This window comes from Oryctolagus cuniculus, chromosome 4, assembly GCF_051225735.1.
Source record: "Oryctolagus cuniculus isolate XC-2025 breed Fujian yellow rabbit chromosome 4, ASM5122573v1, whole genome shotgun sequence".
Lineage (NCBI taxonomy): Eukaryota > Metazoa > Chordata > Mammalia > Lagomorpha > Leporidae > Oryctolagus > Oryctolagus cuniculus.
Window position 1 is genome coordinate 5,641,895 of NC_142870.1, and position 26,339 is coordinate 5,668,233.

At 48.7% G+C, this 26,339-nt stretch overlaps 1 protein-coding gene across 2 annotated transcripts in view; it reads right to left on the minus strand.

Moving 5' to 3' along the window:
• SH3BGR (SH3 domain binding glutamate rich protein) overlaps window positions 1–26,339 on the minus strand; it is a 67,595-nt gene that overhangs the window by 17,475 nt on the left and 23,781 nt on the right. For both annotated transcript variants that reach the window (XM_051833564.3, XM_089330536.1), the window contains exon 3: window positions 22,049–22,129. In XM_051833564.3, coding sequence (XP_051689524.1) covers window positions 22,049–22,129 — 81 coding nt within the window. The remainder of the gene's footprint in view (window positions 1–22,048; window positions 22,130–26,339) is intronic.

Consider the following 26,339-nt stretch of genomic DNA (forward strand, 5'->3'; position numbering starts at 1 on the left):
GTATGTGTCTGCCTTTAAAATAAATAAAAATTTAAAATCAAACAGAACATTCTAGAACTGAAAAATAATATTTTAAATAAAACTTCAATAAGCTGGATGCATGATGAAAATGTCAGCAGAAAAATGAAGCTAGGTTTAATAGAGAACTGGGCATTGTGCCACAGCAGGTTAAGCCACCACTTGAAATGCCAGCATCCCAATTCAGAGTGCCAGTTCAAATCCCATCCGCTCTGCTCCCAATCCAGCTTCCTGCTAATGCACCTAGAATGCCTAAGCACTTGGGTGCAGGAGTTCCAGGCTCCAGCCCAGTCCTGGTTCTTACAGGCATTTGGGGAGTGAGCCGATAGATAGACAGACAGACAGACGGATGGATCTCTCTCTCCTCTCCTTCTCTCTGAATTACTGTGCCTTTCAAATAAATGTCTTTAAAAAAAGACAGAAATTATGCAATTTGAAAACCAAAGAGAAATAAGATTTAAAAAATATTTTTAAATATTTAAAAATATGGAATCATAAGAAAAGATGAAGCCCATAGCAGTTAGCATCACAGAAGATAAACTATGCAAACAGCAAGCATGAAAACCTGGAGTTGCTTTATTATCATACACGAGGACAGGTTGAGGATCTGAAATGCCTGACACCAGGAATGTTCCGATTCGGGAGTTTTTCGGATTCCGGGGTGTTTGCATAGACTTTACTGCATGACCTATTCTCAAAGTCTGATATCCAAAACACTCCAAAATCCAAAACCTTTTGAGCACAGCCCTGATGCCCCAAACGTTTCAATTTTTGGAGCATTTCAGATTAGCGACGTCCAACCTGTAATACAGACATAAAGACCGGGAGTATGGCCAGAGGTAAACAGAGACAGCTCGATGATGACCAGCGGTCTGGCAGGCACAGCAGTCAGAAACATGAATGTCCTATCTGCAACTTTCAAGTGCAGGCGGCATGAACTGGCAGGGCCGGAGGGAGGAACGCACAGCCCCCGTCACAGTTAGACACCTAACAGCCCGTCCCGCCACCTGGAGAACAGCTGTGCAGAGATCCAAAGGATGAAGCTTTATTTCCCCAAGAAATTTCAGCCTCAAACGTACGGAGCAAGTTCAGCTCCCACCAGGGCTTGTCTGTCTTCTCTCTCCTGCTTTCCTTCCTTGCTTACTTATGCCAGCCTGCTTGTTTCCCTCCTGTTTCCCCAGCTCCGCCCCTTTAGGGGTGGGGAACCTCTGGCCTTGCCAAGGCAACTGCAGGCAGGACTCAAAATTCAGCAAATCTACAGCAGGCTAATAGTTAAGCTGATTATTTTGTATGGTCTGCAAATGATGTTATAAATATCCAAATCGCCTGAATGATATCCAAATATCCAAAGGCTGTTAGGAACATCCAAATGGCTTGTTCTCCGTGCCAATGCTTTTTTATTTCACTAATGTTTTTCTCCTTAAGAGAGAATGAGGCACCATGAGACTGACCGTTCTCTCCAGGGTGGTTTAGCTGCCTCCCCTCAGCTGACACGAATCTTTTCTCCAAGCATGTGGAAGTAGAGTCCCTATAAGACTTCTCACACAGATCTTCCATCACATACCCCGGATTCTTGGATTGCTGGGTTCCTGAGCCTGTTGACAACCCAACTTCACTGTCACTCACGTTTCCTTCCAGACCCGCTCCTCAGCAGTGGCAGCCGACGGGTCCACCTGCGTTCCACCCCCGAGACCCGGCTGTGCCTGGACATGCGCAGGTCTCACAGCTCCCAGGGGCGCCATGTGCACAGGGTGGAGGCGACGCCAGGCCCTGACCTTCTCTCCCGTCCTCTCGGGTAAGGGCAGCTCCCTGGGGCCTGCTCTGCTCCCAGCCAGCCCACGTCCACTGCTCTGCCCAGGCAGGCCACCTCTGCTGAGCCTGCCAGGACACTGGGCAGCGTGGGGTGGGGCGAGAGGGCTCTGCCTGCCAGGCCCCTCCTGCAGCTGGAGCGCAGCGCCTGGGGGGAAGGAGGAGGAGGACCCTCAGTGCCCTGCGACCTTTGGCGGGGGTGGGGCCTCCCCTTGCTTCCTCAGCCCAGCCCTGCTGCCGGCCATCTTCCAGGATGCCTTGTGGACAAGCCCCCTCTGGTCTCCCTGCGCAGGCGCGAGATGAGGGCTGCAGGCGGAGCTGCCCCAAGTTCAGCTGGGAGACCCCGGCACCCCTCCTCCCACCTGCCCTTCCCGTGTGGTCTTCTGTTCTTTCTGGAGCCCCTCTCACCCACACGTGAGGCACGTGAGACCTCCCACGTCCGACGCCAGACTCCTGCCGTCCGCTCCTGGCTTCCCTTCCTCTGTGTGGGATTTCCCAGTGGGTGCGTTTCCCTCTCTGGTTTCCTTGCGCTGCAAGGTGGACCTCAGCGGCGCCCGTTCTCTGTGCTGCTCGTCCACTGTGGTTTGAAATTGGAGAATTCCAGACCAAGTTCACGTCTCTTAGGATTCCCACAGATGCTCCTCCACGTCTCCTTCCACCTCTTCCTTGTGCACTCCTTGGGCGGAAGGCACTGTGGTCAGCTCTGTGCTCCTTGGGCGGAAGGCACTGTTGTCTGCTCGGTGCTCCTTGGGCCGAAGGCACTGTGGTCTGCTCGGTGCTCCTTGGGTGGAAGGCACTGTGGTCAGCTCGGTGCTCCTTGGGCGGAAGGCACTGTGGTCAGCTCTGTGCTCCTTGGGCGGAAGGCACTGTGGTCTGTTCGGTGCTCCTTGGGCCAAAGGCACTGTGGTCTGCTCTGTGCTCCTTGGGCCAAAGGCACTGTAATCTGTTCGGTGTGGCCTTCCTCCTTCTGGTTGCTGGGAAATACTGTCCTTATTTAAATATTTTGCCAATACTCAAAGCTGCCTTCAATCAGAGCTCACTAATCACACCAGAAAATGAGAACCAAAACTTTTCATTCCAAGTCTTGGAATGAATTAGATTGTCCAGATATAGAACCTGTGCGTATTCACCAGACAGAAAACCCATCTCCTGTAGCAGATGCTACTATGACTCTACGAGAGGGACGTGGAGCCTGTGTCCAGCCAGCTGTGAACGTTAGACCTTCCCGAGAAGGGAGCGCTCCTACGGCTTCCAACGCTGAGTGGGCAGACACAAGGAGACTCTAAGTGCCGCGCTTCAACAGTGTTATGGCTGCGCATCTCCACCGACTGCCGGAAGAGCCAACCACATGTGTCCATGGTTTGGATGCGGTCTGAGTGGTCCCCCAAGGCTCATGTGTTGGAAGCTTTGTCTCCAGTGTGGGGCGCTCGGGGAGGTGAGACCTCTACACGGTGGCCCTCGTGGGAGGGCCGTGCTGGGCCCTCCCCCTCTCTCTGACTTCCCATCTCCCCATGGCTCCTCCCCCTCTCCCACTCTCATGACTCCCTCTACCTGTGGTGACCCAACCAAGGTGGGCCCTCATGAGAAGCCCAACAGATGGGACCACCCAATCATGGACGGACAGCCTCCAAATCTGTGAGCTAAGTAAACCTCTTTCCTTACAAAGTACCCAACCTCAGGTATGTCATTCACTCATGAAAAACAGACTCATTCAATACTCAGCCACTTTTGTTAGCTTGCTTTACTTTGATGCTTCCCTGGAGGGCTTTTGCAACCAGCCAGAGGCCAGAGGCCTCTTCTCCCATGAGGAATGACTGTTCGGAGCCCATGGAAAAGGACTACGTGCCAGGCACTTTGGGGTACAGATTTCTGATGGGATTGTAAAAGAACTGGAATATCGATGAACTGACTCAAAATTTCCAAAGCTTTAGTCAAGAAACAAATGGACTGGGCCGGCGTTGTGGCGTAGCAGTTAAGCTGCCGCCTGTGTTAAGCTGGTGCCCTATAGGTGCCAGTTCATGTCCCAGCTGCTCCACTTCCAATCCAGCTCCCTGCTGATGGCCTGGGAAAGCAGTAGAAGACGCCCAAGTGTTGGAGCCCCTGCACTCATGTGGGAGACCTGGAAGAAGCTCCTGGCTCTTGGCTTCAGCCGGGTTCCACCCTGGCTATTTTGGCCACTTAGGGAGTGAACTCGCAGAAGGAAGATCTCCCTCTCTCTGTGTAACTCAGACTTTCAAATAAATAAATATTTTTAAAAGACAAAACAAATGGATTCAAGAGACTAATAACCCAATATACAGGGGAATAATAATGAATTATATGAGACTAAGGGAATTGGTGCAGAATGATATTAGATTTTGTTTGGAATATTGTTCAGATCATTTTAGTATCCTACAAATGGTTTTCAACAAGTTCCTGGATAATGCATATTACAAGAAAACTATGCATGGATTTCAATAACTTTTGCATCAAAATAAAGTTGCTTTTAATTCTGTTTTCCTATTAGTTTTTTTAAAGATTTATTTTTTATTTATTTGAAAGACAGAGTTACAGAGAGAGGTAGAGACAGAGAGAGAGAGGACTTCCATTCATTGGTTCACTCTCCAAGTGGCCACAACAGCCGGAGCTGTGCCAATCTGAAGCCAGGAGCCAGAGCTTCTCCCACGTGAGTGCAGGGGCCCAAGAACTTGGGCCATCTTCTACTGCTTTCCCAGGCCATAGCAGAGAGCTGGATTGGAAGAGGAGCAGCTGGGACTCGAACCAATGCCCATATGGGATGCCGGCACTTCAGGCCAGGGTTTTTTACCTGCTGCACCTCAGCACTGCCCCCTATTAACTTTTTATTTATTTATTTATTTATTTATTTCCCCTATTAACTTTTTAAAATTAATTAATCACTGGGGCCAGCACTGTGGTGCAGTGGGTTAAGCCTGCAGCGTCAGCATCCCATATGGGCACCGGTTCGAATCTCAGCTGCTCCACTTCCAATCCAGCTCTCTGCTATGGCCTGGGAAAGCAGTAGAAGATGGCCCAAGTCCTTGGGCCCCTGAACCCTCATGGGAGACCCAGAAGAAGCTCCTGGCTCCTGGCCTCAGATCAGCGCAGCTTCAGCTGTTGCAGTCGTCTGAGGAGCGAACCAGCAGATGGAAGACCTTTCTCTTTGTCTGGCTCTACCTCTCTCTGTAACTCTGTCTTCCAAATAAATAAAATGAATCTTTTTTAAAAATTAATTCGATGAAAAGCAGAGAGAGAGAGAGAGAGAGAGAGAGAGCTCCCACCCTCTGGCTCAATCCCCAAATGCCTGTAATGGCCAGAGGGCCAAAGACAGGAAGCATGAACTCAATCAAGGTCTCCCATGTGGCTGGCAGTGACCCAAATATCTGAGCCATTACCACTGCCTCCCAGGATCTGCATTAGCAAGAAACTGGAGTCAGAATCCAGAGCCAGGTGCTCTCATATGGGACACAGGCAACCTAACCAGCATCCCAACAGTTAGGTCAAATGCCCACCCTTCCATGACCTTCAAGAAATACTCTTGCATTCTGGATATATAAGGAAATCCTTTATCTTTCCTCTTAAGCTTTTTATAAATCATAACCATGTAGTGGACTCTGTTTCTGTAAACTGAAATGAAACATTTCTAAATGACATCTAATCTCCCTGCTTAACTCCTCCAGACCAAAAATTCTTATTAAACCTGCCTATTGAATAGGAATACATATGTGGCTTTTTATGGCAACATTGCTATTTGCATTGCTCCAATAAGACGCGGTCTTCCTTCTTGCCAGGGCATAAAGGAAACCCTGGTTATGCAACCAAGGCCTTGCCTGAATGCCACATTAAGAGTGGCTCTTGGTGCAAGTGTTTATCTACAAACCCTTCTTGGGGAAACCGGCCAGGTCCCGCCTGCCTAAGACAAGAGAAATTTTCTGAAAGCAATAACGCTACTTCTGATGCTTATTACCATTTTATAAGTGTATATTTTCTACATAATTGCCAAGGGTGGCTATTTTTAGCTTTAGTGAGATTAATTTTCCGTGCTGACACTTCTCCATGATGTTGTTCACAACAACATGACACTGCGACAAGTAATATCATTTCCATAAATCAAGTGCTGCATTTCCAAGTATACTTGAAGTACCTTCCCCCAGTGCACATGCATAAACACCTACAAACCTGAGCAAGGCTGGCCGCGCCAAAGACCTAGCAAGGGCCGTGCTGCTAATCGGTGGGGGATCTCTGTACAAATCACTTAAGCCCCTTAGGCTTCAGGTTTCCCCCCAGGAAAACCGAGGCTGGATGGCCCTCAGGCCTCTCTAGGCCACATTTATCATCCCACAACCATCTCTTGTTCCATGTAAGGAACATTTCATGTAACGTGGCAACACTTACGCACAAATCGGGACAGGGTCCAAAAGCTAAGACTGGGGACTTAAAGGAAATGAGATAAGATGAAATGTAGCAGAGTCTGAAATTGAGTCCCAGTTCTAGTTGGATATAATACTGGTTTAAAAAAAAAAAGAAGAAGAAGGCAACGGCAGTCAACCGCCCTGCTCTCTACAGTCAGTTGGAAGAATCGGAGTTGACATCACCTGAGTGTTCCACCCACTTTGGCTTATCCACTCACTACTGCCTCCCACTTCAGAATTAAACATCTACCACGAACTATGAACTATTTAACTGAGGATGTAAATTACTTGTTAAACTTCTTGTTCAGTCAAATATTAAGTCTTTTTGCTATAATGTAAATGTTAAACATGTTATCTCTCTCTCTCTTTTTTTTTTTTTTTTTTTTTTTTTTTTTGCCAGGCAGAGTTAGACAGTGAGAGAGAGAGAGAGAGAGACAGAGAGAAAGGTCTTCCTTTTCCGTTGGTTCACCCCTCAAATGGCCGCCACGGCCGGCGCACTGCACCGATCCAAAGCCAGGAGCCAGGTGCTTCCTCCTGGGCTCCCATGCGGGTGCAGGACCCAAGGACTTGGGCCATCCTCCACTGCCTTCCAGGCCACAGCAGAGAGCTGGACAGGAAGAGCTGGACAGAATCTGGCGCCCCAACCAGGACTAGAACCCAGAGTGCTGGCGCCGCAAGGCGGAGGATTAGCCTAGTGAGCCGTGGCACTGGCCTAAACATGTTATCTCAAAAACTAAAAAAATAGAAGGAAGGAAGGCGGTAGAGTGGAGGAGCAGGAATATCATTATGTTCTTAGACTTGTGTCTACAAATCATATTGAATCTGTTAAAATTCATTAAAAAAATTTTTTTTTTTTTTTTTGGACAGGCAGAGTGCACAGTGAGAGAGAGAGAGACAGAGAGAAAGGTCTTCCTTTTTTCCATTGGTTCACCCCCCAATGGCCGCTGCGACTGGTGCACCACACTGATCCAAAACCGAGAGCCAGGCACTTCTCCTGGTCTCCCATGCGGGTGCAAGGCCCAAGCACTTGGGCCATCCTCCACTGCACTCCCGGGCCACAGCAGAGAGCTGGACTGGAAGAGGGGCAACCAGGACAGAATCCAGTGCCCCGACTGGGACTAGAACCCAGGGTGTGGCGCCACAGGCGAAGGATTAGCCTATTGAGCCGCAGTGCTGGCCTAAAATAAATTTTTTTTAAAAAATGTATGTAACTTTAAACACAGGTAACATTGGACAGGGCCATTGGCTGTCTTGGCTCTTTCTGCCTTGAAATCAATCTCCATTTAGAGAAATCCACTCAAGTTTTGATTGAGACATATTTTGTTTGTTTTTTGTTTTTGTCTTTTTGGATGCTCAAGATATTTTTAAAGGATTTATTTATTTACTTACTTGGGAGGTAGAGTTATAGACAGAGAGGGAGAGACAGAGAGAGATGTCTTCCATCCACTGGTTCACTCCCTAAATGGCCACAATGGCTGGAGCTTAGCCAATCCAAAGTCAGAAGCCAAGAGCTTCTTCCAGGTCTCCCAGCCCAGGGGCAGGGATCCAAGCACTTGAGCTATCTTTTACTGTTTTCCCAGGCCATGGCAGAGAGCTGGATCAGAAGAGGAGCAGCCAGGACTCAAACCAGTGCCCACTTGGGATGCTGGGACCGCAGCCGGAGGCTTAGCCCACTATGCCACAGCGCTGCCCCCTGATTAGGACATTTTTAAGGCTCCTAACTACACGGAGCACCAGCAGTATTGCACCGGCATGCACTTATCACCAAATATTTTCCCAGGTCCTCATTATGAACTTCGTAAACACACAGCAAAGTGAAAAAATGAAACCACGTGGATCCAACATTTGCTAACATTTTTCATGTATCTCATGAAACTGCACCAGCATTGTCTCCCAAAAACTAGGGATTTGCTTATATAACCCAGTGGTTTATCATATCGATGACAACTAACAGCAAGTGCTGAAGGTCATCCATCGCCCCCCAACCCCACCCATCCTCTCCCCACTCACCCGCAGATTTCCTGAGCTGCCCATAATAAATGCTTTATGATTACGTTTTATGACCTAGATTTTCTTTTAAAGTTTATTCATTACATTTAATTCTCACATCTCTTTGGCCCATTTCCATCTAGAACAGTTCCACTTCCTTTAATCTGTTGACTTTTCTATGAAACTGGATGTTTGAGTCTGGGCTAGAAACCTTGTAGAGTGGCTCCAAAATTGTTTTGTCTGGGTGGGTTTTTTTCCTGAAATGGGTCTTGGAACTGAAGACTGGGTTAGATGCTGGCTACAATGTCTCGGCAAGAACACTTAACAAGTGAGACTGTGTGCTCCGTGTTCATCACACTGCTCGTGATGTTGGGTTTGGCTACTCTGCTAAGGTTGTGGCCAGTGGATCTCTTTGTTATAAATGTCCCCCTTTGAATCTAATAAACACTATTTGGGAAGATGGTAGTTTAGTATAAGAAGTTTATCCAGTTCTCCCCCTCCCCCAAAAAAATTTACCTAATGCATTTTACAAATAGTTTTATCACTGATCTGTGTGTGCTACAATGAGTTAGTACAGGTATAATTCACTAAAGGGTGATTTTTCTAATTCTATCAGTTCTCTGATATTTATTAAGCATCATTAATCTGTGAAAAGGAGTTTTCTCTCAACAACCAGGAACTCCTGTTTAAAGTGTATAAAAAATGCTTAAACCTTCATTTTTAAAAGATTTTTATTTATCTATTTTAAAGGTACAGAAACAGAGAGCTCTCATCTACTTGTCCACTCCCCAAATGCCCACAACAGCCAAGACTAGGCAAAGCCAAATCTGGGAGTCGGGAACTTAATCCAGGTCTCCCACATGGGAGACAGGAATCCAACCACATAAGTCATTACTGCTGCCCCCAGGTTCTGCACCAGCAAGAAGCTGGCATCAGGAGCCAGCTAGGTTTATGCTAGAGATATGGGCATCTTAACTGGCATCTTAACTGGCAGACTAAATACCCACTCGCAGATCTCTCTTTTAAATTTAATTTCGGGGCCAGCGCTGTATAGTAGGTAAGGCTGCCGCCTGCAGTGCCAGCATCCCATGTAGGCACCGGTTCGAGTCCCAATTGCTCCGCTTCCAATCCAGCTCTCTGCTACAGCCTGGGAAGGCAGTAGAAGATGGCCCAAGTGCTTGGGCCCCTGCACCCACGTGGGAAACCTGGAAGAAGCTCCTGACTCCCGGCTTCAGATCGGCCCAGCTCCAGCCATTGCAGCCATTTGGGAAGTGAGCCAGCGGATGGAAGACCTCTCCCTCTCTTTGCATCTACCTCTCTGTAACTCTGCCTTTCAAATAAGTAAAATAAAATCTTTTCCTTTTTTAAAGAATGTAAAGTATCTCTTTTTTTTTTAATTTTATGTATTTGAAAGACAGAGTTACAGAGAGAGTCAGAGAGAGAGAGAGGTCTTCCATCCACTGGTTCACTCCCCAGTTGGCCACAACGGCCAGAGCTGTGCCGATCTGAAGCCAGGAACCAGAAGCTTCTTCCAGGCCTCCCACCCGACATGGGGCAGGGACCCAAGGACTTGGGCCATCCTCTACTGCTTTCCCAGGCCATAGCAGAGAGCTGGATCGGAAGAGGAACAGCCGGGACTAGAACCGGAGCCCATATGGAATGCCGGCACTTCAGACCAGGGCTTAAACCCGCTGCACCACAGCACTGGCCCCAGTAAAATAAAATCTTTACAAATAAACAATAAAATTAATTTCAAGGTAAAATACTCACATGATACTTTCCTCTATATGTGACAAGTTAAGCTTTTGTTAAATTTACAGTATATGTAAGGGTAGATTGTTTATTTCTGTAAATGTACTACCCCAAACATGGGAAGTGAAGAAGGTATTGAATTAATGTATGTTACATGATTTCCATTTATACGAAACAGTAGACTCAAATTCTAGGCCTAGGACTTGATCTGGAGCAGGCTACTTCAACATTTTCAGCTTCATGACTTGTTTATTCATATGTTTTCTTTGGTATCTATTAAACGCTATTATAGGAGTTAAGTTTTTCTATGGCTAGAATTTTATTTGGAACCTCCCAGAACCCATTAACTTGTAGAGCCGTCTGGGAGTTTCTGCTTTTATTGCTGCCACTGCTTTGTTTTAAAAGACTAATAAAATTTCTATGATTTCCGAAAGAGCAAGCTGCAGAACATTCCATAAAATATGATAATAATTTGGCATTAAAAATGCAAAAATCATGATGCCTTGTTTGTAGGGATAGAGAGGGCAGAGAAAGAGAGAGGAGAAGGAATTAATGATGTTGGTGGCCTCCGGGGACGGAGGGAAACAGGAGCAGGTCAGGGAACACAGCAACCTTACAGCTCCTCTTGTTTGAGTTCTTCATCAAAAGCAAATCTGATAGGACGCTTGTTCTGGACAGGCACCGACATGAACAGCCGTCGAGTGGTTCTCCAGCAGAATGGTTGTCACATATCAACGCCAACAAAAGAGCTTTTGCTAAGTGCAGATCCCTGGGCCTCTCCCCTGAGAATTTGGGGACACAGGTTTGGAGAACTCAGCCACCATCATTTTTTAAAGCTGAGAGCTTCTGAAGCACAGCGCCCTATTATACAGCAATGGAAATGCTGAAAATAAAATTAAACAAGACACACACAGTCAAGGCGGAGTTATTTATAATAATCCATCCATTCAGCTGATGCATAATGGACATTAGTCAGCCCTAACAAAGCAAGGAGTCCTGACTCATCCTACAAGCTTAAAAAAAAAAAAAACTGTATTTATTTATTTGATAGGTAGAGTTACAGGCAGTGAGAGGGCAGACAGAGAAAAAGGTCTTCCATCCGTTGGTTCACTCCCCAAATGGCTGCAACGGCCAGAGCTGAGATGATCCAAAGCCAGAAGCCAGGTGCTTCTTCCTGGTCTCCCACGTGGGTGCAGGGGCCCAAGAACTTGGGTCATCTTCCACTGCTTTCCAAGGAAAGCTGGGTTGGAAGAGGAGCAGCTGGGACTAGAACCGGTGCCATATGGGATGCCGGTGCCGCAGGTGGAGGATTAATCTACTGAGCCATGCGCCAGCCCCCACGTACAAGCTTTAACAACGTTACGGATTTCTTTTCGGGATGATAAAAATGTTTTGAAAGTTGATAGTGGTGATGGTTGCACAACTACATGATCATACTCAAAGTCATTGAATTAAACACTTTAAATGGGTGAATTGTGTGGTATGTGGATTATACCTCAGCAAAGCTCTTGTTCCAGAAGAAACACACTTTAACCTCAGATATCATAACTAAAACTCATGGGACATTTCTTTCAGCCTCTTACCAGGACTACACTGACAGGATACTAAAGACATTTAAAAGCAGAAGGAAAGGGGGCGGTGCTGTGGCACGGTCGGTGAAGCCTCTGCCTGCAGCACTGACCGCAGATGGGCTCCAGTTCCAGTCCCAGCTGCTCCACTTCTGCTCCAGCTCCCTGCTAACAGCCCGGGAAGTCAGTGGAACTCAGTACTTGGGCCCCTGCACCCTCCCGAGAGACCTGGAAAAAGCTCCTGGCTCCTGATCAGCCCAGCTCTGGCTTTTGCAGGCATGTGGGGAGTGAACCTGTGGGTGGAAGACCTTTCTCTCTGTCCCTGTAACTCTGCCTCTCAAATAAATAAATAAATCTTAAAAGGTGGGGGGGAGATAAGCCTTTAAAGACAAAGGAAAAAGGCAAGAAGCCTATTGCATATTTTTTAAAAAGTCCACAAAATTTCAAAGACAGGAAAGGAAATAGTTGAATAAGAAATAATCAGAAAATAATCATAAACCTAATTGCGAACAAAAAAGGATATAGGGGGAAGAGCAGATTTAGACACCTTCCACAGCCCTGGATGGCAGGCAACTGACTGTCCCACCCTAAATAAGTGTTTTAGTCTGGAAAATAGTTGAGGAGCCGGTGCTGTAGCACAGCAGGTAAAGCCACTACCTGCAGTGCCCGCATCCCATATGGGTGCCGGTTTGAGTCCCAGCTGCTCCTCTTCCCATCAGCTCTCTGCTATGACCTGGGAAAGCAGTAGAAGATGGCCCAAGTCCTTGGGTCCCTGCACCCGCGTGGCAGACCTGGAAGAAGCTCCTGGCTCCTGGCTTCGGATCAGTGCAGCTCCAGCCATTGCAGCCAATTGGGGAGTGAACCAGTGTATGGAAGACCTCTCTCTTCCTCTCTGCCTCTCTTTCTCTCTCAATGTAACTCTTTCAAATAAATAAATAAATCTTCTTTAAAAAAAAAAAAAAGAAAGAAAGAAAGAAGTTGAACCAGAAGCAACCTCACCTCCTGGGCATAACATCAGCTGAAGTGTGAAACCACACAGAGAACAAAGATTCTGAACAAAAAGTACACACCCTGAAAGGGAAGAGACCTTGCTACTCCCTTCCCCATACTTGTTTCCAGAACACTGAGTCAGAATTCACTCTCCCCCACCCCACTTACCACCACCACCATCACCACCAGCACTGTCTACACCACCATCACTACCACCATCACCACCAGCACTGTCTACACCACCATCACCACCACCATCACCACCAGCACTGTCTACACCACCACCATCACCACCATCACCACCAGCACTGCCTACACCACCCTCATCACCACCATCACCACCAGCACTGTCTACACCACCATCACTACCACCATCACCACCAGCACTGTCTACACCACCATCACCACCACCATCACCACCAGCACTGCCTACACCACCCTCATCACCACCATCACCACCAGCACTGCCTACACCACCCTCATCACCACCATCACCACCAGCACTGTCTACACTACCATCATCACCACCATCACCACCAGCACTGTCTACACCACCCTCCTCACCACCACCACCACCAGCACTGTCTACACCACCCTCCTCACCACCATCACCACCATCACCACCAGCACTGTCTACACCACCCTCATCACCACCACCACCACCAGCACTGTCTACACCACCCTCATCACCATCACCACCAGCACTGTCTACACCACCAAAACCACCACCATCACCACCAGCACTGTCTACACCACCCTCATCACCACCACCACCACCAGCACTGTCTACACCACCCTCATCACCATCACCACCAGCACTGCCTACACCACCATCATCACCATCACCACCAGCACTGCCTACACCACCCTCATCACCACCATCACCACCAGCACTGTCTACACCACCATCATCACCACCATCACCACCATCACTGCCTACACCACCCTCATCACCACCATCACCACCAGCACTGCCTACACCACCCTCATCACCACCATCACCACCAGCACTGTCTACACCACCACCATCACCACCAGCACCACCAGCACTGTCTACACCACCATCACCACCATCACCACCAGCACTGTCTACACCACTCTCATCACCACCATCACCACCAGCACTGTCTACACCACCATCACCACCACCATCACCACCAGCACTGTCTACACCACCATCACCACCACCATCACCACCAGCACTGCCTACACCACCCTCATCACCACCATCACCACCAGCACTGTCTACACCACCACCATCACCACCAGCACTGTCTACACCACCATCACCACCACCATCACCACCAGCACTGTCTACACCACCATCACCACCACCATCACCACCAGCACTGTCTACACCACCATCACCACCACCATCACCACCATCACTGCCTACACCACCCTCATCACCACCATCACCACCAGCACTGCCTACACCACCCTCATCACCACCATCACCACCAGCACTGTCTACACCACCACCATCACCACCAGCACTGTCTACACCACCATCACCACCACCATCACCACCAGCACTGTCTACACCACCCTCATCACCACCAGCACTGTCTACACCACCCTCATCACCACCATCACCACCAGCACTGCCTACACCACCCTCATCACCACCATCACCACCAGCACTGTCTACACCACCCTCATCACCACCATCACCACCAGCACTGTCTACACCACCCTCATCACCACCATCACCACCAGCACTGTCTACACCACCACCATCACCACCAGCACTGTCTACACCACCCTCATCACCACCATCACCACCAGCACTGTCTACACCACCCTCATCACCACCATCACCACCAGCACTGTCTACACCACCCTCATCACCACCATCACCACCAGCACTGCCTACACCACCCTCATCACCACCATCACCACCAGCACTGTCTACACCACCCTCATCACCACCATCACCACCAGCACTGTCTACACCACCACCATCACCACCAGCACTGCCTACACCACCATCATTACCACATCACCACCAGCACTGTCTACACCACCCTCATCACCACCATCACCACCAGCACTGTCTACACCACCATCACCACCACCATCACCACCAGCACTGTCTACACCACCATCACCACCACCATCACCACCAGCACTGCCTACACCACCCTCATCACCACCATCACCACCAGCACTGTCTACACCACCACCATCACCACCAGCACTGTCTACACCACCATCACCACCACCATCACCACCAGCACTGTCTACACCACCCTCATCACCACCACCACCACCAGCACTGTCTACACCACCACCATCACCACCAGCACTGCCTACACCACCATCATTACCACATCACCACCAGCACTGTCTATACCACCCTCATCACCACCATCACCACCAGCACTGTCTACACCACCATCACCACCACCATCACCACCAGCACTGTCTACACCACCATCACCACCACCATCACCACCAGCACTGCCTACACCACCATCATTACCACATCACCACCAGCACTGTCTACACCACCAAAACCACCACCATCACTATCACCACCACCATCAGCAGCACCATAGCTACAACCATCCTCATCACCACCACCACCACTACCTCCACCACCACTGTCATCATCACCAGCTCAGAAGATGGAGGATTCCTCTCTTCGGAACCTCGCCTAAAGCAACAGAAAAATCCCACAGTCTAGGACCCCCTTAAAAAGCCTATATTTCATCTTGACATTTCCCTACAATGAAGCTACCACATACAGCTTGCCAACAACTTTAGCACCTTGTCTTAAATCCAAATAGTCAAGGGTCACCAGATATCTGAGAAAAAAATCTTACATAAAAATGAAGACAGGCTGGCACTGCAGCTCACTAGGCTAATCCTCCGCCTTTGGCGCTGGCACCCCAGGGTTCTAGTCCCGGTTGGGACACCAGATTCTGTCCCGGTTGCTCCTCTTCCAGTCCAGCTCTCTGCTGTGGCCCGGGAGGGCAGTGGAGGATGGCCCAAGTGCTTGGGCCCCTGCACCCGCATGGGAGACCAGGAGGAAGCACCTGGCTCCTGGCTTCGGATCGGCACAGCGCGCTGGCCAGAGCGGCCATTTGGGGGTGAACCAACAGAAGGAAGACCTTTCTCTCTGTCTCTCTGTCTCTCTCTCTCTCACTGTCTAACTCTACCTGTCAAAAAAAAAAAAATGAAGACAGAGAAAAGGGGTACTTAAACAGAGAACTAAAGAAAATGTTTTTAAACTATATTTAATAAACTGAGAGTCAAGAAAAATAATGAATGAATATAACAAGGACAGGAAACTATTTGCTAAGGGAACATCCAGAGAAAACAAATAAAAAAGAGCTCTTAAGAAATACAGACTGGGGGTCCGATGCTGTGGTGCAGAGGGTTAAAGCCCTGGCCTGAAGTGCCGGCATCCTATATGGGCGCTGGTTCTAGTCCTGGCTGCCCCTCTTCCGATCCAGCTCTTTGCTATGACCTGAGGAAGCAGTAGAAGATGGCCCAAGTCCTTGGGCCCCTGCACCCACGTGCAAGACCCAGAAGAAACTCCTGGCTTCAGATTGGCACAGCTCCGGCCGTTGTGGCCATCTCGTGGGTGAATCAATGGATGGAAGACCTTTCTCTCTATCTCTATCTCTCTCTGTAACTCTGTCTTTCAAATAAATAAATAAAATAAATCTTTAAAAAGTAAATAAATAAAATAAAATAAAGAAAGAAATACAGATAGGGGCCTGGCACTATGGCTACCTGTGGCGCCGGCACCCCATATGGGTGCTGGTTCATGTCCTAGCTGTTCCTCTTATGATCCAGCTCCCTACTTATGGCCTGGGGAAGCAGTAAAGGATGGCCCAGATACTTGGGCCCCTGTACCCACGTGGGAGACCGGGAGGAAGCTCCTGGCTCCTGGCTTCAGATCAGCTCAGTTGGCCATTGAGGCCATTTGGGGAGTGAACCAGTGGATGGAAGACTTTTCTGTCTCTCCTTCTCTCTCTCTCTCTCTCTCTCTCCCTCTCTCTGTAACTCTACCTCTCAAACAAATGAATAAATAAAAGGAAATATGGATATGATAGGAAAACAAGCAAATAAACACAAATAGCAACAGAAGGAAGACACAGTAGAAAGTTGAGGAAATATTCCAGAAAGTAGAAACAGGAAAAAAAATGGAAAATAGGAGAGAAAAGATAAGAAAACTAGAGAGTTAGTTCACAAGGTCCAACATTCAAACAATAAAAACTCCAAAAAGAAGTGATAATATACAATCTAAAGAAAAACGAATGCCCATACATGGCCCCAGAACACAACGCCCCAGGTTCTCAGGCCCACAAAAGCCCAGCACAAACAGGGAGGCGAAGGCCTGCTTTCCCAGTGCCCTTCTCCCACAGCTTGAAAACAAACAGGTGCTGGAATCCCCAGAGCACACCGAAAGGCTTGGAGACAGACCGCCATCGGCATCACCACAGCAACTCTGGCAGCCGGAGGGGTGAGAGCAGAGCACCTGAACCCGTATAGCGCAGTAACGTCCCACTGGGACCCCAGACTCATGCGCACTGTCAGAGGGAGCAGGGGAGACGAGGCCCTGTCTGACATGCCACATTGGTGCAGGGCCCACTGTTCTGTAGAATCCTTGTAAGATTATCTGAACCTTCCAATACTATATATACATTAATTTTATATAAATTAGATATCTAGATCTTGAGATAATCTTCATAGAGAAATGAGACTAGGCACTGTCAGATAGATAGGAGGGATAAGTTCAGGAGATGTATTATGCAACATGTGGGCATGGTAAATTACAATGCATTCCATTTTGACAATAAGATTTTAAGCATTCTCACCCCAAAAAAATGGCGCCAGTGTTGTGGCACAGAGGGTTAAGCTGCCCCCTGTGAGGCTGGCAGCCTATGTTGGAGTGCCAGTTCAAGTCCCAGCAGCTCTGCTTCTGAATCAGCTCCCTGCTGACGCACATTAGGTTACAAAGATACACTTAACACAAAAATTTATACCCCAAGCCGGTGCCGCGGCTCACTAGGCTAATCCTCCGCCTGTGGCGCCGGCACCCCGGGTTCTAGTCCCGGTTGGTGCGCCGGATTCTGTCCCAGTTGCTCCTCTTCCTGTCTAGCTCTCTGCTGTGGCCCGGGAGTGCAGTGGAGGATGGCCCAAGTGCTTGGGCCCTGCGCCCCATGGGAGACCAGGAGAAGCACCTGGCTCCTGACTTCAGATCGGCACAGCGCGCCAGCCGTGGCAGCCATTTGGGGGGTGAACCAACGGAAAAGGAAGACCTTTCTCTCTGTCTCTCTCTCTCACTATCTAACTCTGCCTGTCAAAAAAAAAAAAAAAAAAAAAAGAAATTCATATTCCAAAGTTTCCTAATCCATACTACAACAGAATGAGAAGCAAACACGTGAAATAGGATCTAATGATCCCAAGATCAAGGAGATTAAACGTGCTCACCTCTGGGAAACACAGTGCAGCCAGTCAGCGGTGCTACCGCAGGACAAACGTCACAAGCCTCTCGGACAGCAATTCGGTGCACATTTCAAACCCATCCAAATGTTTTTGCACTTTTTGTCTCACGGGGTGGACATTGAGCCTAGCAGTTAAGACACCTGCATCCCACACTGGAGTACTTGGTTCAGCACCTGACTCTAGCTCCTAACTCCAGCTTCCTGCTAATGCAGACTGTGAGAGGCAGCAGCTGACGGCTCAAGTGACTGGGTTCCTTCCTCCCAAACGGAAGACCCTAATTGAGCTCCCAGCTCCCAGCTCCGGCCCCAGGCCAGCCCCAGACCAGCCCCAGCCATTGCAGTCACTTGGGGAGTGAACTGCTCCCTCCGTCTACCTGTCCCATCTTTTTCTTTTTGTCTCTCAAATTAACTAATTAATTAATAATTTTAAAAGCTACTTGGAATTAATCCTAAAGAAATATTCCAAAAGAAAGAACACTATTTCCTGGTGATGATCACTGCAAGGTTAATTATAATTATAAAAAAAAAAAAAAAGTAACTCTGCTAAAACCAAATTCTGCCAAATTCCCAATGGCAGGGAAGAGGCGGGGCACATCTGAAACAAGGATGCGTGCAAGCTCCCTCCCCCTTCGTGGGACACTTGTGCTTGTCTGTGCACAGTCTCTGCTGCTTACTACCTGTCCTCCTCAGAGCGCTGTCCCCACCACCGCTCTGACACTTCCCTTGTCATGGTCATCGATGACCTCCACGTTGTCCAAGGCGACGGTCACTTTCTGACCCACCTGTCTCTGTGTCTCAGCAGCATTCGATGTGACCAACCTCACCCCGTTCCATGGGAAAATACAGCTCCGGGGATTCCTTAACTCCATATGCTTCTGGTCTCACAGATTCTTCCATCTCAGCCGTCTCTGCCTGCTTCTCTTCCTCTTCTACCCAACTTGAATCCTGAAGCTTGCACCCCACCCCTGCTGGCCTCCTCCCTTAGTTTCCTCTGCTTCTGACTTCCACTCCGTCCCCACTCATGCACATCAACATGCAGATGCCTACCTCGCGGTCGCGCTCACATGTCTCATTCAAACTTAATACCCCTGTCACATGGGCCTTCCTTGGAGCAAAGTGCCACACATTTCTAGAAGGATCCATTCTACCTCTCCCCTACATTCAACCCATTAGCACATCCATGGTGGAATGAGAAGTCCATGCCAAGATGGCTGCTGGCAACAGAAACTGCCTGGCAACAGGCTGTGATTGGATGTCTTCGGAAACTGCCTGGCAACAGGCTGTGATTGGTTAGGGCATAGACTGCCCCTTGACCAGATTGGCTGCCTTGGCTATATAAGCTGCTGTCGCAACTGAAATAAATGAGTCTGCTGGCTGCTTGCCTCTGGCTGGCTTTCACCTGACTCCTGGGGTCTGTGTGGTGACTCCGCGCCTCTTGCTCCCACCACAACACACATCTTAGCAATTCTTCCTCCAGAGTAGACCCTTGAGTCACCAGCTCCTCTCCTGTCCTATCCCACCACCCTGTCCAAGCTACTATGACGTCTTATCTGTATCACAATAGTTTTCATCCACTCATCTCACAGTAGCCATTTTCTTTAAGATTTATTTGTTTATTTGAAAGTAAGAACTACAGAGAGAGAAGGAGAGATGGAGAGAGAGAGAGATCTTCTATCTGCTGGTTCACTCCCCAGATGGTCCCAACAGGCAAGGCTGAGCCAGGACAAAGCCAGGAGTTTCATCCAAGTTTCCCACACAGGTGGCAGGGGCCCAAACATTCGGGCCATCTTCCACTACTTTTCCCAGACCATTAGCAGGGAGCTGGATCAGAAGTGGAGCAGCCAAGACATGACCCGGAGTCCATATGGGATGCCAGCATAGCAGGCAGTGGCTTAACCCACTATGCCACAATGCCAGACAGCATTTTCATTTTAAAGAAGGGAGAAAAAAAGACCACTCTTCTTCCTAAAACTCTTTCATTGTCTCCACTGCACCTAAATTAGAATCCACAGTACTGTCATGGCCCATGAGGTGCCCACCTTCCACAGTGCCTCTTGTCCTCACTCCAGCAACATGGACTTTGTGGGAGTCCTACAAACCTGCCCAGCCCCTTCCTGTCTCCGAAACCTTGTATTTTCTCTCCCCTCTGCCTGATCCTCCTTCTTCTCTCTGCATGTGGGTGAGTGAGGGTCCCCACCAGACTCTAAGGCACCATCTCTCAAACGTAATATCTAAGCTAATGTGACTCAGTTAACTACATCTTATAAGTGATATATAATAGCACTTAGCACATTTTAAACTGTTAATAATGTCATGTGGCATACTGCAGATAAGTTGACCATATCAGCAAGGCAATTCAATAAAAAGGGACAATTTTCCTCCCCTTATCCCAATGCAAATTCTACATATTGTTATTTGGAGAAGGAATTAGCTCAAAGATGTGTGTGTTTAATCATCTAATCACAAGAAATCTTAAATGTCTGCAAGTTCTAACCTATGAAAGTATATCCGCACTCCTCAACAGTTTCTATAAGGTGCAGAATTTGAAGCACTTCTCCTGTAGTGAGAATTAACTGGGACCCAGTCATGACAAATCTCTCTTGAAATGAATCTAAGTGCAAACAGACAAGTTAATTAAAAACTAAATGAATTTGGAGCCAGTGTTGTGGCACAGTGGGTTAAGTCGCTGCTTGTGATGCCAACATCCCATATGGGCACTGATTCAAGTCCCTGCTGCTCCACTTCCCATCCAGCTACCTCCTAATGCACCTGGCAACGCAGCAGAAGTTTTCCTGTACCCCTGCCACCCACGTGGGAGAGCCGGATGAAGCTCTGACTCCTGGCTTCAGCCTGACCCAGCCCCTGGCCACTGTGGCCATTCGGGGAGTGAATCAATGGACAGAAAATCTCTGGCTAATTCTTTCAAGTAAATAAACAAATCTTCTTTTAGTTAAAAAATAAATGAATTAAACAGTGTGTACTTGTCTGTGTCAACTGACAGTCATGCATGAGATTCTTGATCAAGGTAAGGAATGCATGGCCATTATAGAATGAAGCACGTGATCTGCATTCAACATCCAAATTCCTAATACTGGCTTTGTTAGCATCGTCCTCTATTTAATCAGACACAATCAAATGTGAGAAACACGGCGTGGAGAAGCTGGAGGAAATCTATCTTATTCTTGAGTCTAGATGCTTTTTCCCTTTTTATCAGACTAAAGAGCAAAGTTCAACTCATTTTAAATAAAATAATAAACATAATGGCATATCCCATTATGCACGAAAATAACCAACACAAAGTATATGAGAAGTCAATTCATAACGAAACAATTTTATAAACACAAACTGGGAGCTCATATTTTTACCTTTTTAATTGATGTATTTAAGATTATTGAAGGCAATGATATCTCATATGTCTTATAAAATTTACTATAAAAAGATGAAAACATAGCAACATTAGGAAAAACATAGTTTTTGGATTTTTTTGAATAAAAGGAAAAAAACTGCATTATGCCTGGGCATAAGAATGTTTCTGGTATAAGAAACCATGTCTGTGCTCACTTCAGCAGGACCCTACTAAAATCAGGCCAATAGAGTGAAGTTCTTACATAAGGATGGAATGCAAATTTGTGAAGCATCCCATAAATTTTGTTAAATCATGTTTATCCTTTTTTTAAAAAAAAAAAGTCAGAGATTCCAGTCACTGGTTCACTCCCCAAATTCCTGCAAAGGCTATAGCTGGGCCAGGCTGAAGCCGGGATCCAAGAACTCCATCTGGGTCTCCCATATGAGTGGCAGGGCCCAATTACTTGAGACACTTTCTGCTGCCTCCCACAGAGTGCATTCACAGGAAGCTGGAATTAGGAGGGAGCCGGGACTCCAAGCGAGGATCTCCAATACGGCTGCAGGCGTCCCAAGTGGTGTCTAAACTGCTAAACCCAACACCCACACAATGTTCGTCTGTAAGACTACCATTTACTGAGCAACCTTGCAGGCTGCTTTCTACCTTCATTTATTATAACCTGCATGATGATAAGGTGTGCAAGCTTACCTTTGAGCTTGGAGGGGGAGCCAAGCCAAGGAAGGAGTAAATAATATTCTCTTCTTTGGCAGAGAAGAAAGAGTCGAAATCCTGGAAGCAGAGAAAAAGAATGTTTAATGCACTATACACTTGTGAGCCCATAAAACTACTCAAGTTGATCTTATTTTATTAACTAGTCATTAGACTAGGAGCTAAAACAGAAGGTTATCCTAGTTTGTTTTGTCAGAGGTGATTAACCCTGAGTTAAGGCATCTAGCTGTGAACTTCACATTCGGTTTTACATATTTTCTTCGTGCCTGTGGAGTGAGAACACACAGACACACTCACACACACCCTTGCTGTTTGCTCAGGAATCCAGCAAGACCAGCACACACATACCCAAGACCCAACATACGAAAGCAAACGGCTTTTCCAGGAGCTCCACATCCTACAGATTTGGGCTCCGATGCCGAGACGGAGACCACCGGACTCTCCCTACCGTTAGCACGTAGCTGCTAAGGACTCGCGTTCATCTCAGGCCACAGGACCATGCAGGACCTAGAGCAGGGCTTATGTTGGCACAATGGAAACAACTGCAGAGCATGCTGGGACCTGGGAGCAAACTCACTGAAGCTCCCTCCCCACCCCACCCAGGTAAGGCCGGGCCTTCACCAGGTGGGTCCAGCCCTAACCAGCCCTCCAGGAGCATGGCAGTCAACAGCCCCCAAGGGCTTAACATTTTATAATTAAAACAAAGAAGATATTCCCCCAACCACATTATTACTGCCAATCTTTGTCATCAAGGCCATGATGCAATTTCAACAGTGTTCCAGAAAGACTCATTGTGGCACGGTGGGTTAAACCGCCACTTAAGACAGCAGCATCCGAAATCCAGTGTGGGTTCTAGACCCTTCTACTTGGCTTCCAATCTGCCTCCCTGCCAATGAGCCTGGAGTGATGTCTCAAGTGCCTGGGCCCCTGTCACCCAGTGGGAGACCCACATGGAATTCCAGGCTGTTGGCTTCAGTCTGGCATCGCTCCGGTTATGGCAGCCACTTGGGAAGTGAAACAGCAGATGGACGATCTCTTTCTCTCTGTCTCTCCTTCTCTGTCAGATAAATAAATCTTCAAAAATAAATAGATAAAATTAAGTGAAAAGACTCACTGAGTAACAGTTTGTCCCAGCTTGAAGAGGACAATACCCAAATCAACTTAGTCATGCCATTGCTTAGTTAAGAAGCATAAAACCACATAAAGGCCACAGGGAGTGGAGAGAAAACGTTACATATTCATATGCCCTAATCTTATCCAAAACTTTATTATTTTCCTACCCATCGCCTCAAGTCTCTCAGCAATTAATTTCATTCTTTTATGCTGAATGTATTTTTTTGGAAACTAGATCAAATCTTAGTTGAAGAGAATATTGCATCATGGGTAAACACAGAACTTTGATATCAGAAATATTCACTGAGAGGCCAGTGTTGTGGCATAGCAGGTTAAGCCTCTGCCTGCAGTGCCAGTCCCAGCTGCTCCACTTCCAATCCAGCTCTCTGCTAATGGCTTGGGAAAAGCAGCAGGGGATGGCCCAAGTGCTTGGCCCCCTACACCCAGATGGGAGACTTGGATGAAGCTCCCAACTTCTGCCTTCAGCCTGACCCAGTGCTGGCCCTTGCAGCCATCTGGGGAGTGAACCTGCAGATAGATCTCTCTCTCATTCTCTCTTGTTCTCTCTTTTCCTCCTTCTCTGTAAATAAATAAAGAAATAAAACCTTTAAAAAAAAAAAAAAGAAGAAATTCTCATTGATTCCAAGAACCCACACTTTCTTGGCCTTGTTAAAATATTACACAGGAGCTAAACACTCTTAACCTAGTGGTTAAGACATCAGCTAAGACACGCATACCCCACATCATGGTGCCTGGGTTTGATTCCCAGCTCCGGCTCCTGACTCCAGCTTCCTGCTAATGCAGACCCTGGGAGGCTCCAGTCGTTAGGTTCCTGCCACCACCATGAGACTTCCTGGCTCCCAGCTTTGGCCCAACCCTGTTCTGGACAACATCAGTCATTTGAGGAGTGAACCAGCAGATGAGAGCTCACTTGATGGCTCTCCGCTTCTCTGCCTCTCAAATAAAGAAGTTTTTTTAAAAAAATGTTTTAAATGACAAAAGCCATGTAAGAGGGGGCTAGCTGCCCTAATGGATGTGCAAGGTTTCCTCCACTCCACTCCCTCCCCACACTCCGAAAAAGGAAATCCAAACACTGCCACTCGCCATGCCCCCCACCACCCCATCTGTGTCCTCCCAGCCAGTGGGCGAGCATGGCGAGGCCACAGCGGTCAGGGCTGCTCTGGTCTCGGGGGTTCAGCGTTCCAGGCGAGGCGTTAGGATGATGGTCTGGTCGTCTGTGGACTTTCTCGTCAGTGAGTCTGTATTAAATGCTGTGACAACGGTCACAAAACTCACAGCTCTGTCTGGGAACACCGGAAGGGCGGCACTGGAAGGGGTTTGGCGATGTCGCCGTCGCGCCAGCGGCTGAGGACGGGACACTCAGCGCCGGCAGCGCCCGTTTCAGGAAGCTTCTCCAGAAGGCCAGGTCTGCAGCACAGGAAACACAGTGGCGATGTGGTGACGCCCAGGAAAAGGGGCCTGGACGACACGCGTGTCGCAGAGGTGCCCGCGGAAGACGTTCACCTAATGACGTCCCCAGGTCAGGCGCATGGTACCCGGTTTTTGGAAAAATTGTCCTCAGAGGGCCGGCGCTGCGGCTCACTAGGCTAATCCTCCGCCTCGCGGCGCCGGCACCCCGGGTTCTAGTCCCGGTTGGGGCGCCGGATTCTGTCCCGGTTGCCCCTCTTCCAGGCCAGCTCTCTGCTGTGGCCCGGGAGTGCAGTGGAGGATGGCCCAAGTCCTTGGGCCCTGCACCCCATGGGAGACCAGGAGAAGCACCTGGCTCCTGCCATCCGATCAGCGCGGTGTGCCAGCCGCGGCGGCCATTGGGGGGTGAACCAACGGCAAAGGAAGACCTTTCTCTCTGTCTCTCTCTCTGTCCACTCTGCCTGTCAAAAAATAAAAAAAAAATAAAAAAATTGTCCTCAGAAATATGATGAAAATGACAGTTACTTATAAACTGCTGCACGGGCGACGCTGCTGACACACGGGCCGTGGAATGATGATGTAGAAGCTACTGGAGACCAGGGTGATGGTCCTGACGGCACACACACACACACACGCACACACACACGCACGCACACACGCACACACACACGCACACACACTCACGCACACGCACGCACACACGCGCACGCACACACACACACGCACACACACACGCACACTCACACACTCACACACACGCACACACACTCTCACACACACGCACACACACGCACGCACGCACGCACACACGCACACACGCACGCACACGCACACCAGGGTCAGGGGACAGCAACAAGAGACTCAGGGAGCGATTCTGCCAGAGCTAGGGAGCGAGGAAGTTCAGGTGAGTTTCCGTGTCCAGGAAGGAGAACCCACAGAATCCCCAGGCCCCGCAAGCCCCAGGGTTCGTGACGGCATGAGTGAAGTGAAAGATGAGCAGTCGGTCAGCAGGTGGAACTAGGCGTGGGCTCTGTGGTCATGACTGGGAGCAGACAGCCCGGCCGGCACGCAACAGGACGCTTCCCCACAAAGGCAGACGGAGGGAGCGCGGGAGCCTCCAACGGCAGCCGGCCCTTCAGCGTGCGCAACGTGCACGGGCGATTTCACCTCCTGAGAACCCACGTGGGAGCTAAGCCTTGTGCTTTGAGGTGTGAGGAAAGCCAGTGGCTGACAGCCCAGAGCTGGGGAAGCGCAGCAAGGTCGCCAGGAATGTCACGTCCACCACCGTGTGACACGGACGGGAAAGCCTCGTGTGTGTGACTCCTGCCGGGGAGCGGCCGCCAAGCCTGCGGATCTAAACAGGCACAGAATGACAGGCACAGCTAAAGGGCACAGGTGACCCCACGCTGTCCAGAGCCGGCAGAACGGCTGCTGGCAGCAGTGACGGCCACCAAAGCAGAGCAGCCGTGGAAGACAACTGTCCACAAGCAGAGGGGACAGGACAGGTGCACCACCTGGCAAGTGGAGCCTGGGCTTATAATGATTAGAAAAAATGGCTTCAGAGGCGGTGTTGTAGCTAATGGGTTAAGCTGCCACCTGCAATGCTGGCAATCCCATATAGGCACTGGTTCGAGTCCCAGATGCTCCACTCCCTGCTAATGCGCCTGGGAAAGCAGCGGAAGGTGCCCCAGTGCTTGGGCCCCTGCCCCTCGTGGGAGACCTGGAAGAA